Genomic DNA, 15,085 nt, shown 5'->3' with positions numbered 1-15,085 from the left:
TTTGATGAGTTGATTAGAAATTGGGCGCCAGTTTGTTCAGTTAGCCCACGCAACACAGTCACATGTAGACTCATGTCTCATTAGAAAAGGTGTGAGAGACACACAGTGTGGTATCATCTTTCTGAACAATCAGCCACACACACGGCCCAGGTGATATATTCTACTGCACACACAATAGACACACCTCACTCAAACAACGTTGATCAAGTATCAGACAGGCCAGGTGCGCTGCAGATAACCTTCCCCGTGGACAGAGAGGATACATTGTTCTACTTGCATAAATCAGTCTCACAGAGCCAATTGTGACAGAGAGGACACTGATCACTGTGTGTCACCGTCCTTTACTTAGCAACCACACTGATTACTCAGTTTTCCTCCTATCAACTTATATCCCCCACTTATCCCTCCCACCCTCACTCTCTCCAATACTTCCTCCTATTCTCTGATTAGATAGCCAACTTCCCTCCTGTCCTGTGACATCACTGGTGAGATACACACTTCCTGCTTCGAGACGAGAATGTTCTTCGTTCCCAAACAGTGAACTGATACAGAGAGAGGGTGAGAGAAAAAGAAGGAGTTTGAGAGAGAGTGAAAGAGGGGGAGGCAGTGGGTAGAAGACAGGGTATTGCGTATCTGGACGCGTGCAGCTGCTGAGAGACGGGCATGAGGGGAGGGAGGGATAAGAACCCTGTAACATCCCCCTGACCATGGGGAACTGGGCTAAGATTATAGACACACACTCTATAAATACAGTATGTTATCAGCAGCACCATTTTGCAGTGCTTTACGCCTGAGCCTTGCCCCACATTCAAAGCATACCGTGCATACTGCTGCAAGGCCACCAATGTACTATAGTTAGTACAGGGGCTTTTACGCTGCTGCCCCACCCAACACATATTCAGAGGGAAATGATGAAAAATACTGATAAATATAAGTCTGGGTCTATTAAGCAATGTACACCCGGCTAACAGTGACAAACTAAAATCAGATATAATGGCACATCAACTACACTTCATTAGTCTATCAACTCTCTATTAACATAACTGAGGTTACTCCCATGAGCGCCTGGCGTGACCTCTGACCCCTTTCTCAGTGCAAGGCCACCAGCATCAGGGATGAAGACATGACGGGAACCAGATTCCGACCTGGGAGCGGAATTCTCAACCATACCAGCTGTGTGTGTGTGTGTGTGTGTGTGTGTGTGTAACAGAGGAACAGATGCTGGTGACAGACACACACACACACAGAGTGTGCTAATAAAACAATGCACAGAGGGAGGGGATGTGGGGGTGAGAGTGGGGCGAGGCACGACTTTCCCTGACCAAAGACTCGCTGATCCAGCCAGCCACACCCTCAATGACTAGGCCTACCCCATCTAAAATCAGTCCCTGATTACAGGGGAACAATGAAAGAAAACGCAGTGAAATTGTTGTCGAGGTCCAGAGTTGAGTTTGAGGGCTCTAGGGGATAGTGTGCCATTTAGAACACAGCCGTGTGATGTAACATGGACTCACCGGTGAGGTTGGTGCGGGCGCTGTAGGAGCCGAGGTACTGTCCATCTGTGTTGGGGGTGTAACACTCAAACAGCCCCTGGTCTCTGGCCTGGACCTTGGTGATGTGGAGCAGGGCTGAGTCCCTGGTCAGCCTCTCGACCCAGATCTCCTTACTGTTGACCCTCTGGGCGTACACCGCATACGCATAGTTGGACTGGGCCGTGCTCACAATGCGGATCTCGCGGTCGGGCACCGAGGTCAGGTACATGGACCACTCAAAGTCCTGCTCCACGCCCTCCTTGTAACCAGTCACGTTGCACCAGATGGTCACGTGACTGCCCTCCGTCCGTACAAGTGGTCCGCTCTGAACGGTCACTACCCTTTGGGCCACGCTCACGCCTGATAGGGGGGCGAGGGGGAGACAGAAGGAGAGGGGAGACAGAAGGAGAGGGGGAGACAGAAGGAGAGGGGGAGACAGAAGGAGAGGGGGAGACAGAAGGAGAGGGGGAGACAGAAATAACATTAGTTACAAAACTGCTGTTAAAACATTTCGCATCCTGGGAGCTTCAGTTCCAGCACTCTCCCAAGATGAACAGAGTCAACATGACAGGTCCACTCAGTGTCCTGAAGAAAGCCCTGTAGTGCCAGACAGTCTACTCACACAGCCTAGCATTAGAACAGCTGTAAAAGAGGTCAGTGGCAGGTTGTTAAAACACTGACAAGCAGCCCATGAACCACACATTACCGGGTTGAGGAGATCACGTTCCACACACACACACACACACACACACACACACACACACACACACACACACACACACACCAGGGGGTGATGCTGTGTAATACAAGGATGCTATTTCAGTTCTTGGTGGAGGACATGGATGTCTGTAAACATCTGTGGTCAGTTTCAGCTGGGGAAGATCACAGTACAGTCCAGACACAGCATTGAGAGAAAACATAGAGCAGACAACACATAAAATCACAAACACACACACACACACACACACACACACACACACACACACCGCAGACAGAGGCGGAAAAAGACACTGCCTCCTGTCTGAATGAACAACTGGGGAACACAGCAGTGTGTGTGTGTGTTCAACAGAGTGGATGAGAGTCTGAGAGGATGTGTGTCTGTAGACACAATGGACTGCATTAATATTTCAATAACTTCCTCTCTCCCTTGTTCCAACATCCTCTCTCCGTCTCAGTAATTTCTCTCACACTTTCATTCCGCCCTTTTTTTAACTGTCATGACTGCGTGTGTGTGTGTTGCCTATAAAAGGTTATCTAGTTGAAAATCAACAAACCTCAGTGAGTGCTCAGTGAGTGGGCAAAATGAGAGAAAATGGACAACATTTATTTCTGTGTGTGTGTAATATGTGTGCGTGTGGGTTTGCTTCTGTTTTCCTCATCTTGTTTCCATCCTTCCTGAGCTTGGTGTTGTGATCCTTTGTCTTTTCTTCCCATTTGGCCTCATGAAAGGGTTACATATGTCTGATTTCTTAAGAACAGCTTTAGCTTTATTAAGAACAGCTTTTCAGAAGAAAAAAAATATATGTCAAAATGTATCACTCCAAGGCTTCACATATCCAATGGACCCCAATAAGATAGATCTGCCCATGAATGTACAGGCAGGAGATTTAAACACAGCCCGGGAGGGAGGGAGGGAGAGAGAGAGAGGGAGAGAGGGAGAGAGGGAGAGAGGGAGAGAGAGAAAGAGAGAGAGACAGACAGACAGACAGACAGACAGACAGAGAAAGAGAGAGACACACACACAGACAGAGAAAGAGAGAGACACACACACAGACAGAGAAAGAGAGAGAGACACACACAGACAGAGAAAGAGAGAGACACACACACAGACAGAGAAAGAGAGAGACACACACACAGATAGAGAAAGAGAGAGACACCGAAATAGAGAGAGGACCAGAGAGAGAGGGGGATGCCTCCAGGAACTAACCCATCTTGTCAAAATAATCTTCAATAAATGTGTGATCATGGAATAAGTCACTGGTTTGAAAGTGAGAAGTTGTTGTCGTCGCCCTACATTTATCTGTTCCCCTCCTCTTTCTGTCCTCTCTCTTGCACTCTCTGTGGCTGTGTTGGCTCTCAGTGAGACATTAACATTATAGTGGAGCATTAGTGACCAGGGCACCGTCATGGTCCTGTATCACTGATCACTGTATCACTGATGCTCACATTACTACTGCCCTGGTCCTGTATCACTGATGCTCACATTACTGCTGCCCTGGTCCTGTATCACTGATGCTCACATTACTGCTGCTCTGGTCCTGTATCACTGATGCTCACATTATTGATCATGATTAGGCTGCCCTGGTCCTGTATCACTGATCATGATTAGGCTGCCCTGGTCCTGTATCACTGATCACTGTATCACTGATGCTCACATTACTACTGCCCTGGTCCTGTATCACTGATGCTCACATTACTGCTGCTCTGGTCCTGTATCACTGATGCTCACATTACTGCTGCCCTGGTCCTGTATCACTGATGCTCACATTACTGCTGCCCTGGTTCTGTATCACTGATGCTCACATTACTGATGCCATGGTCCTGTATCACTGATGCTCACATTACTGCTGCCCTGGTCCTGTATCACTGATGCTCACATTACTGCTGCCCTGGTCCTGCATCACTGATGCTCACATTACTGCTGCCCTGGTCCTGCATCACTGATGCTCACATTACTGCTGCCCTGGTTCTGTATCACTGATGCTCACATTACTGCTGCCCTGGTCCTGCATCACTGATGCTCACATTACTGCTGCCCTGGTCCTGTATCACTGATGCTCACATTACTGCTGCCCTGGTCCTGCATCACTGATGCTCACATTACTGCTGCCCTGGTTCTGTATCACTGATGCTCACATTACTGCTGCCCTGGTCCTGCATCACTGATGCTCACATTATTGATCATGATTAGGCTGCCCTGGTCCTGTATCACTGATCATGATTAGGCTGCTGCTACTCATACTGTTTGAGCACCAAACTATTATTCACCTTCCCCACCCGTCCCTCTGTTTCATTCTGTCAGGCTCTCCCTCTTTCTCCTCCTCGCTCCCTCTCGTCACTCTCTACCTCTCTCCTCATACACCCTCTAGCCTTCCTCCCTCTCATCACTCTTTACCCTTCCTCATTCCCCCTCTAGCCTCGCTCCCTCGTGTCACTCTCTACCTCTCTCCTCATACACCCTCTAGCCTCGCTCCCTCACGTCACTCTTTACCTCTCTCCTCATACACCCTCTTGCCTCGCTCCCTCTCGTCACTCTCTACCTCTCTCCTCATACACCCTCCAGCCTCCCTCCCTCTCGACCTCTCCTCTCATACACCCTCCATCCTCGCTACCCCTTCTCGATTCTCTCACTCCCTCCAGTCTCTCTTCCTTGTTTCTCTCTCTCGGATTCCTGTCTCTCCTCTGTGCCTCGCGGTTCTCTGCGTCTTTTCAGGCAGGGTTTAAGCGGCTCTGTGATACTTCAAAGCAGCCCGGCGCTCTGCAGGCTGTTTTGAGAGGCTGACAATGACATACCAAAACCTCCAGAATTCTAACTGATCACTCCATCCCTCCAACCTAATCCCTCTGTACCCACTATCTGGCTGTCTCTTCACCTCTGGCTGCCTCTTCACCTCTGGCTGCCTCGTCTTTATCACTAACTGCCCCTGGAACTGCTAGCCTTCATCTATAAGCCTTATATAGCTGTGTCTCTACCCCTCTGACAGCTCTGTTTGTCTGTCTGTCTGTCTGTCTGTCTGTCTGTCTGTGTCTGTCTGTCTGTCTGTCTGTGTCTGTCTGTGTCTGTCTGTCTGTGTCTGTCTGTCTGTCTGTCATCCTCTCAAGTCTGTTCTCTGTTCAGGCGAAGGCAGGTAGTCACACATTCTTGCAGGCAATGACACTAAAAAGCTTTGAAACATCAACTAACATGCGCACACACATGCACTAAAAGAGGAAGCTGTAAAGAGGATTATATTGGTAGAGGGGGGGTTATACACTAATCCAATCATTTGTGGCTGGTGTCTTATCCACAGTGAAAGCATCATCTCACAGAACTGTACTGTTAACACTCACACACCACCGACTTACTCCAACCCTCACAGGATAATCTCACACACACACACACACACACACACAAAGGTGACACATCCATTCCACACCATAAATACAAACACGTTACGGCTGATCATATTTGAAGCAACATATCTTTTGTCATCCTGCTGGCATCAGTGGAGCCATAAGATGGTCCCGCTATCTCTCTCTCCTCCCTCAAGCAACATTTGTCACGTTTCCTAAACAACAGGTGTAGACTAACAGTGAAATGTTTACTTATGAGCCCTTCTCTACAATGCAGAGCGAAAAATATATGTTTTTTCCTATATGAATAAATACACAATGTGTAACAATAACTTGGCTATATACACAGGGTAGCAGTACATCAATCCCTGGCCATCATTCCTCACTATGCCCAGGTGAATCTATTTCTGTCACAGAATGGACCACACCACGGACTAATGATCACAACACAATCCCAGTCCCGTCTCAACTCCTCCATCAAACACTTCTAGGGGTAAGAACAATTAGAGGAAATGTGGGGTAAAGGCAACTGGAGGCAGTGTGAAAAAGGAATATATTATTATAGAACAGAGATAAATCAATCAATGGGCTCTGCCTCAATCAGTGTCCTCAATCTCTCAACAGGGAGCCTCAGTCTCATCTGAAAGATCTGGAATCCTGTGAACATTCTCAGACAGAGAGAGGGGGGAGGGAGAGAGGGATGGGTGGATGGATGATAGAAAGAGGGGGATGAAGAGAAGGAGAAAGAGCAAAGAGAGGCCAAAAAGTCTCCAGGGACTTGATGGAGGCACACTGAAACATGATACGTTTACTTCACCGTGTGCTGGGGGTGTGCATATGTAAGTCTCACACTAAACTTGGGTTAAACCTTCTCCAAAATCAATCTGCCTCCCTCTCCCTATGGATCCCCTCAACATCATGCCCCTTTAACACCCATTAACACAGAGAAAGAGAGTGTGAGAGAAGGAAAGAGGGAGGGAGAGCGAAAGGGTGATTTTCATTTGAAAGAAATGGACCATGTCAGGCATCAATTCATTTCAGAGGACTGCAGAAGAAAGTCCTATTTCTCTCCATATTACATTTATATGGCCCTGGGTCCATATTAAGACGGCTCTTACATTACATCTATCCTTTCACCAGCACTACTCTGTGAGAAGCTGTGATGGAGACGGACAGGCAGGCAGGGACAGACAGACTCTCTCCGAGTCAGTATGGCACACACACACACACACACACACACACACACACACACACACACACACACACACACACACACACACACACACACACACACACACACACACACACACACACACACACACACACACACACACACACACACACACACACAGTGTAGAAGTGAGCGTAAAGCCAGGTGTACACAACTTTCTAAATCCTAATATCGCTTAGCCTCGCACATTAAACCACTGTCTTTCCTGTAGTTTGTTGTTGTGCCAACGTAGGGGTGGTGCGCACACTAAACGATGTGGCACAGACATTTTGAATTGAATAACATTGCTTGTGAACTTCCGAGCTCGAACAATGACACTTTGGCTTTGGTTAAAGGCAAGTATAAACACATACTAGTTGTAGTCATGACTCATGCTGGAGTGCATTCTGGGTGATGTGAACCATCATCATCTGCATTCTTCTCTGGCGAGCTCTCATTGGCTATTGCTGATCACCGTTCTCAAAACTTGTTGTTGCACATCTCACACTACAGGAACATTGCAGATTTTGTGCCGATTAAATAAAAAATTTTGAACATTTTGGGACGTCTGAAACTGCTCAAATGAGATTGAGTCTTAAAATGAGCATCGGTGATGGCCGCGAGCCCCAAGTAGGGAATGACATGGGGATTTTGTCACTGATCTCAAAAACTTGTCTGGGACAGCTAAAATGGGGCCAAAATCGTGTAGTGTACACCCGGCTTAAGAAAGAGTAGGAGGTGGCCTCCCGGGTGGTGCAATGGTCTACGGCTCTGCATCGCAGTGCTAGCTGTGCCACCAGAGACTCTGGGTTCGAGCCCAGGCTCTGTCGCAGCCGGGCCACGACCGGGAGGTCCATGGGGCGACGCACAATTGGCCTAGCGTCGTCCGGGTTAGGGAGGGTTTGGGCGGTCTCATCACGCACTAGCAACTCCTGTGGCGGGCCGGGCACAGTGCGCGCTAACCAAGGCTGCCAGGTGCACAGTGTTTCCACAGTGTTTCCTCCATATCTCTAGCCACTTTAAACAACGCTACCTAATATAATGTTTACTTACATTATTCATCTCATATGTATACTTATATACTGTACTCTATATCATCTACTGCATCTTTATGTAATACATGTATCACTAGCCACTTTGTTTACATACTCATCTCATATGTATATACTGCACTCAATACCATCTACTGTATCTTGCCTATGCCGCTCTGTACCATCACTCATTCATATATCTTTATGTACATATTCTTTATCCCCTTACACTTGTATCTATGAGGTAGTAGTTTTGGAATTGTTAGCTAGATTACTTGTTGGTTATTACTGCATTGTCGGAACTAGAAGCACAAGCATTTCGCTACACTCACATTAACATCTGCTAACCATGTGTATGTGACAAATACATTTTGATTTGATTTGATTTGATTTGACATTGGTGCAGCTGGCTTCCGGGTTGAATGCACGCTGTGTTAAGAAGCAGTGCGGCTTAGTTGGGTTGTGTTTCGGAGGACACATGGCTTTTGACCTTCGTCTCTCCTGAGCCCGTACGGGAGTTGTAGCGATGAGACAAGATAGTAAGATACTAACAATTGGATACCACGAAATTGGGGAGAAAAGGGGGTAAAATTCAACAAGAAAAAAAGAGAGAGTAGGAGATGAGATCTTAACTTTAGCCTTTACATGACTCATAATTTATCATCCACATCCATCTGAGTGGTAATAATTATGTCTATCAGGGTCTGGAAGTAATGTCCTGGGTCCACCTGCCAAGTTGGCAAGGGAATGTTCCCTACCTGCCAAAGAAACTCACCCAGGTGGTACAGAGGCAGCTAAAAGCTTTGGGAAAAATGTATGTAAATTCACATGTATGAAAAAATTATACCCATTTTTTAAAAATCAACCACACAACTTTACCCTTATCAAAACCATGAAAATCCTAGCCTAATTGACATCTGTTCCCAAAGATTTGGAAGAGAGAGATAGGCCATAGGTATGGCAAAGCTGTAAATGGGCATTATGTGTGTTTATGAGGAAGCCAAATGATCACAATCCAACTGAGATATCTCAGCTGCAGAGTTTCGAAACCAAGAGGCGCAGCATCGTGAGACTTCTGGAAAGCTAGCGAAGCAGACACGGCAGACCGGACCATACCAGTTTGAGAAGTCAATGGGAGAAGTAAAACAAATATTCCTCAAAATCTACTGGCAGAACAAAGATTGGAGCGAATGTCACTTCCTATCGAGTGGCTCCCAAAACTCCCATGAAGTTCTGCGACCCAAGTTGCAACTAACTGGCCTAGTTAAATAAAGGTTAAATTGACAAATAAATGAATGGGGATCCTAATAAAATACATACTTTATAGTATTTTGTGTGTGTGTGACTGTGCAGCAGTGCTTGATGTTCCTTGTACCCTCTGGCTGCTGTCTCTGTTCTTGCTCAGAGGTTGGACCTCAGCCACAACACAACTGGTTATCAAAACTCATCCTCAGCCTTTCTCTCCCTCGCTTTCTCTCATCTATCCTTCCTTTCTTTTTCTTGCCCCCCTTTTCTCTATACCCTTGTCTTTCCCCCATTTCCTCTCTGTGCACCATGTTGAGATAAGGTAATGGCAGACATGATGATCTGGTCCTCTCTCTCAGCCTGGCCTTGTTGGTGGCTGCAGTAAGCCGGAGGGGGCGAGAGGGAGGGACTGGGGATTGCTCAACGGACTGAAATTACTGAGCTGAAACACAAAGGCCCTTTCCCTTCCCTCTCTGTTTCCCCTCTCCATTAGCTCAGGAAAAGGCTGTAATGGTTAGGGGTGAGGGTTAGTAGTCAGTCAACACAGTGCTCTGCCCGCTTGTCTTTAACTGGCCTGTGATGTTGGGTAAATAACACATAGTGTGCTGCTGGACTGCTCTGCTGTGGGCCTCAAGTGCTTTGAAGCTGGCTGTGAAAACACCCTCTCAGTCCCACACTGAGGCTCAATCCCAATACCCCTGCCCCATCCTTATCCCTCCCCCTCATTTTCAAGTGCCCCTTGGTGGGACAGTGTCCCTCAAACTGAGCAACTATTGGTAGGGAGAGAACCCTTTATTTTTTTTATTTAACTAGGCAAGCCAGTTAAGAATAAATTATTATTTACAATGACAGGAGCAGAATGACAGATTGACAGATTTTTACCTCAGCTCAGGGATTCAATCCAGCAACCTTTTGGTTACTGGCCCAATGCTTTAATCACTAGGCTACCTACCTTAGCTGACCCCAATGGCGACAGATATTCTTACTAGGGTCCGACGCAACATAAAATACATTACAGACAAGACGACAATTTCCATACATTTAAAAACATTGACATGTAGTGCGCATGTGTGTGTGTTTCTGTGTTGGTGCATCTAACAGTTACACACACAATGCCTTCCGAAAGTATTCATACCCATTGGCATTTTGTTGGGTTACAACCTGAAATCAAAAATCGATTCTCACCCATCTACACAAAATACCCCATAATGACAAAGTGAAAACATGTTTAGAAATGTTTGCAATTTATTGAAAATGATATACAGAAATCTCGTTTACACTGAACAAAAATATAAAACGCAACATACAACAATTTCAAAGATTTTACTGAGTGACTACATCCAATTTGCTGAGTAGAGTGTTGGAAGCTATTTTGTAAATGACATCGCGGAAGTCAAGGATCAGTAGGATAGTCAGTTTTAAGAGGGTATATTTGACAGCATGAGTGAAGGAGGCTTTGTTGCGAAATAGGAAGATGATTCTAGATTTAATTTTGGGTTGGAGATGCTTAATGTGGGTCTGGAAGGAGATTACAGTCTAACCAGACACCTAGGTATTTGTAGTTGTCCACATATTATAAGTCAGAACCGTCCAGAGTAGTGATGCTAGTTAGGTGCGGGCTGTGATCGGTTGAAGAACATGCATTTAGTTTTACTAGCATTTAAGAGCAGTTGGAGGCCACAGAAGAAGTGTTGTATGGCATTGAATATAATTTGGATGTTTGTTAACACAGTGTCCAAAGAAGGGCCAGTGTTCTCTGACACTGCCTGGTATAGAAATCCTGGACGGCAGGTAGCTCGGCCCCAGAGATGTACTGGGCCAAACGCACTACCTTCTGTAGCGCCTTGCGGTCAGATGCCAAGAAATTGGCTTAGCAAGCGGAGATGCAGCCAGTCAAGATGCTCTCAATGGTGCAGCTGTCTTCTTGAGGATCTGAGGGCCCATGCAAAACCTTTTCAGCCTCCTGAGGGGGAAGAGGCATTGCCATGCCCTCTTCACAACTGTGTTGGTGTGTGTGGATCATGATAATTCCTTAGTGATGTGGACACAGAGGAACTTGAAGCTCTTGAAGCTCTTGAGCTCTGCTCAACTACAACCCCATCAATGTGGATGGGGGAGTGCTTGGCCCTCCGTTTCATGTAGTCCATGATCAGCTCCTTTGTATTGCTGACATTGAAGGAGTGGTTGTTGTCCTGGCACCACACTGCCAGATCTCTGACCTCCTCCCTGTGGGCAGTCTCATTGTTGTCAGTGATCAGGCCTACCACCGTCATGTCGTCTGCAAACTTAATGATGGTGTTGAAATCGTGTGCGGCCACACAGTTGTGGGTGAACAGGGAGTACAGGAGGGGACTAAACATGCACCCGAGGGGCTCCCGTGTTGCGGATCAGCATGGCGGATGTGTTGTTGCCTACCCTCACCACCTGGGGGAGGCCCGTCAGAATGTCCAGAATCCAGTTGCAGAGGGAAGTGTTTAATCCCAGGGATTTTAGCTTAGTGATGAGCTTGGAGGGCACTATGGTGTTGAACGCTGAGCTGTAATCAATGAACAGCATTCTCAAGTAGGTATTCCTTTTATCCATGTGGGAAAGGGAAGTGTGGAGGTCAATAGAGATTGTGTCATCTGTGGATCTGTTGGCGCAGTATGTTAATCGGAGTGTGTACAGGGTGTCTCGGATGATGGTGTCGATGTGAGCCATGACCAGCCTTTCAAAGCATTTAATTAATGGCTACAGATGTGAGCGCTACAGGGCGGTAGTCATTTAGACAGATTAATTTGACGTTCTTGGGCACAGGGCTATTGTGGTCTGCTTGAAACATGTAAGTATTACAGACTGGGTCAGGGAGAAGTTGAAAATGTCAGTGAAGAAACTTGCCAGCTGGTCAGCGCATGCTCAGAGTAGGTTTTCTGGTAATCCATCTTGCCCTGAGGCCGTGTGAATGTTGACCTATTTAAAAGGTCTTACTCACATCGGCTACAGAGAGTGTGATCACACAGTCGTCCGGAACAGCTAGTGCTCTCATGCATGGTTCAGTGTTGCTAGCCACAAAGCGAGCATCGAAGGTATTTAGCTTGTCTGGTAGCCTTGCGTCACTGGACAACTCGTGGCTGGGTTTCCTTTTGTAATCCATGATAGTTTGCAAGCCCTGCCATATCTGACGAGCATCAGAGCCGGTGTTGTGGAATTTGATATTGGTCCTGTATTGACGCTTTGCCTGTTTGATGGTTCGTCGGAGGGCCTAGCAGGATTTCTTATAAGCGTCCGGGTTAGTGTCACGCTCCTTGAAAGCAGTAGCTCTAGAATTTACGGAATGATTTATGCCAAATACAATATTCTTAGTTTTAGAGATGTTCAGGACCAGTTTTTTACTGGCCACCAATTTTCTGCCGAATGGTGTTGCAACAATGCATTTTGTGTGAAGAAAACCTTGTTGAACGCACCTTATAACTTTACTGAAGCAAAACACCACTGTTGACTTTCAATATAAAATGCTGTTGAAATGGTTTAAAACACAGATTTTTTTAATGGTCTGTGTTTGGAAAATGCAGATTTCTGAAAGCTAATGCGATGCCTGGTAAGTGTAAGCATTTGTCCATGCCTCTACCCATCCCATCCCAGAATGAATGAATAATTGAGAGAGATGGCAGGGAAGGATATGGTAATACATTTAGTGTTTATGGCCAACTCACTCACCCATATAATAACACCTACTGTAGCACACAGGCGGTGTCTCAAACACACACCCACTTCTTTCTCTGCCCCCTGTCCTGTCAAGGCTGAAGCATCCCCCTCTGCCCTCCTTCCCCCAGTCCATTAATTCCATATATCCACCTGCTCCCCTGCCCTACAACACCATGGCAAAGAGATGGACTTAAAACGCTCCCTTTAACTCACAAACACACATACAGAACATCTACAAAAACAATTAAAGATTCAAACACATCTGCACAGTTTTGCTATCCAGGAACACACACACCCTCATCTGACGTGTATGTACAAACTCCAGAGAGCTGCTAAAGTTAATGTAAAACTACACATCCCATCTTCAATCTTTTATAAGTATACAAACCCACACATTTAGCTGTAGATGTAAGTGTGTGTGTTAGAGATTGACAGCTTGCTCTCTAACTCCCTATGTTTGTGCATTAATCCACAGATTGGAAAGGAACCCAATTAACTATTAATTAGGCTCTTCAAACAGACTTCTCTACTATTGTTCGTCATTCCAGCATTCAGGATGAAAAGTTAAGCAAAACCACACACACACACACGTTTTCCTCTTGAGTTTCAGGGAGAATCAGATCGGATCCCTCCATCCCTGTGGGTTAGTTTAGCTCACGCCTATACTGACTATCTTCTTTTGTTTTCATCTGAAAACAGCAATGGCTGCCATGGGCATGTGTGTAAGTGTGGGGCTAACACTGGAGGGAGGTGTGTGGGATGGTGTGTGTGTGTGTCAGCGTCTGTGGATGTGCAGCAGGGGAGCTGTCTCCATAGTAACGCTGACGTCTCATGTGCATCCAACTGAGGCTGTGTTTGGGTGGAGAATCCAGCGAGGAAGAGAGAGGAGTCTGGGTATGTAAACCCAGAGCATTGTGGGTGGATCTGGAGGAGTGGAATCTGGGCTACCCTGTTATCTAACAGAGCCCTGAGTAGGAGTTGCACATTTCTACTATTAGCTTACCCCCCTATAAATCCTAACCTTACCCATCAGAGGCAAACTGATCTTGGATCAGTATCTAGGGGACAACGTCATCCAACGTACCTATCTAAACCAGGGAGGAGAGAAGGGAGATCTTCAAAGAAGATGGTAGCTTATTGTGGTCTTTAAAGTACAGCAGGGGATGGGAGAACAGGGAGCTATTTATGCAAACCAGCCAAATCCATCAACATACCAGTTAAGACGTCCGCATGCTTCCCAACTGAAACAGTATGGAAAAGTTTGTGCATATGTAACCCACAGCCTCGAATCGATCTTATGTAATGGTGTTTTTTACAACAGAGAGTAGAGACTCCGAGCTACAAAATGGAAAATCACACACACTGCAGTTGAGGAACAATGGGAAAGTAATTATGCTTTGAAAGTTGATAAACTTGTAACCCCACTTTTGAGAGAATGGTCCTTTAAATGTTTTGGTACACCTACTGGAGAGCTCTTCTTTGTCTACACCTATTCAGCATCATTCACACGCTCTTAAGCCTTAGCCCAACCATCTCTTTAAGGATTCACATGTGAGGCCATGTGCTAAACAGAGTGAGTTAGAGCAAACAACCAAAGATTGCAAGACTAAGAGGTGAAAGTAGTAGCCTACAATGAAGAAAAACACCAGGTAAAAATACACTTCATCTAGTCCTTGGCCTATATCCTAATCTGACTTTGAAAGTGTCCAGATAAAAATATTTTTGAAATATTTTAGAATTATGATGCTTACCCAGACACGTCTAAATTGATGGTTCATGGGAAATAAATGCTACAACCAAGCCCCAGCCACATCTAGCTAATTGTATGGGTCACTATGGTCTAGACATGTACACATGTTCATGAAATACAATAGATGGCCATAATCACCCCCAACACACATGGCTAACTTGATGGGTCATGTAATCCTTCTCTTGTGAAGTGACTCTTTTGTTTAGACATATAGCTAGCTAGCTAAACAATGAAACATAATCCTAACCCATAGCTACAGTACAAACGGATTGTCATAGCCAGCCACTATGCATGAAATGCTTGAGTATGAATCTGCAGGTAGCTAAAGCTAACCAACTGTGTTCATTAGGCTTTAACTAGCAATGCAAATGGATTTCTGAGATGCGAACAATATTACTACACAGATCGCATACACGTAATGTTAGCTAACGAGCCAGAAAGCTAACATTCGCTAGCCAGCTAACATTCGCTAGCCAGTTAACAGTACACTCCAACATGCAATGAAAACAAAACAAAAACATTTGAAATTAATATCTGAAAACATAGCTAGACTTCCCTGTATACATGGATTAACACTTCA

The 15,085-nt window shown here is 45.9% G+C and overlaps 1 protein-coding gene across 1 annotated transcript in view; it reads right to left on the bottom strand.

The window, feature by feature from the left end:
• LOC110520435 (immunoglobulin superfamily member 3) overlaps nt 1–15,085 on the bottom strand; it is a 155,248-nt gene that overhangs the window by 125,286 nt on the left and 14,877 nt on the right. Inside the window, exon 2 of the mRNA XM_021597754.3 lies at nt 1,515–1,892. Within this exon, the coding sequence (XP_021453429.2) occupies nt 1,515–1,892 (378 nt within the window). The remainder of the gene's footprint in view (nt 1–1,514; nt 1,893–15,085) is intronic.

Source organism: Oncorhynchus mykiss, chromosome 3, assembly GCF_057628025.1.
Source record: "Oncorhynchus mykiss isolate SJ-2025 chromosome 3, ASM5762802v1, whole genome shotgun sequence".
In the NCBI taxonomy this organism is placed as follows: domain Eukaryota; kingdom Metazoa; phylum Chordata; class Actinopteri; order Salmoniformes; family Salmonidae; genus Oncorhynchus; species Oncorhynchus mykiss.
This window is presented reverse-complemented; position numbering and strand designations above follow the sequence as displayed.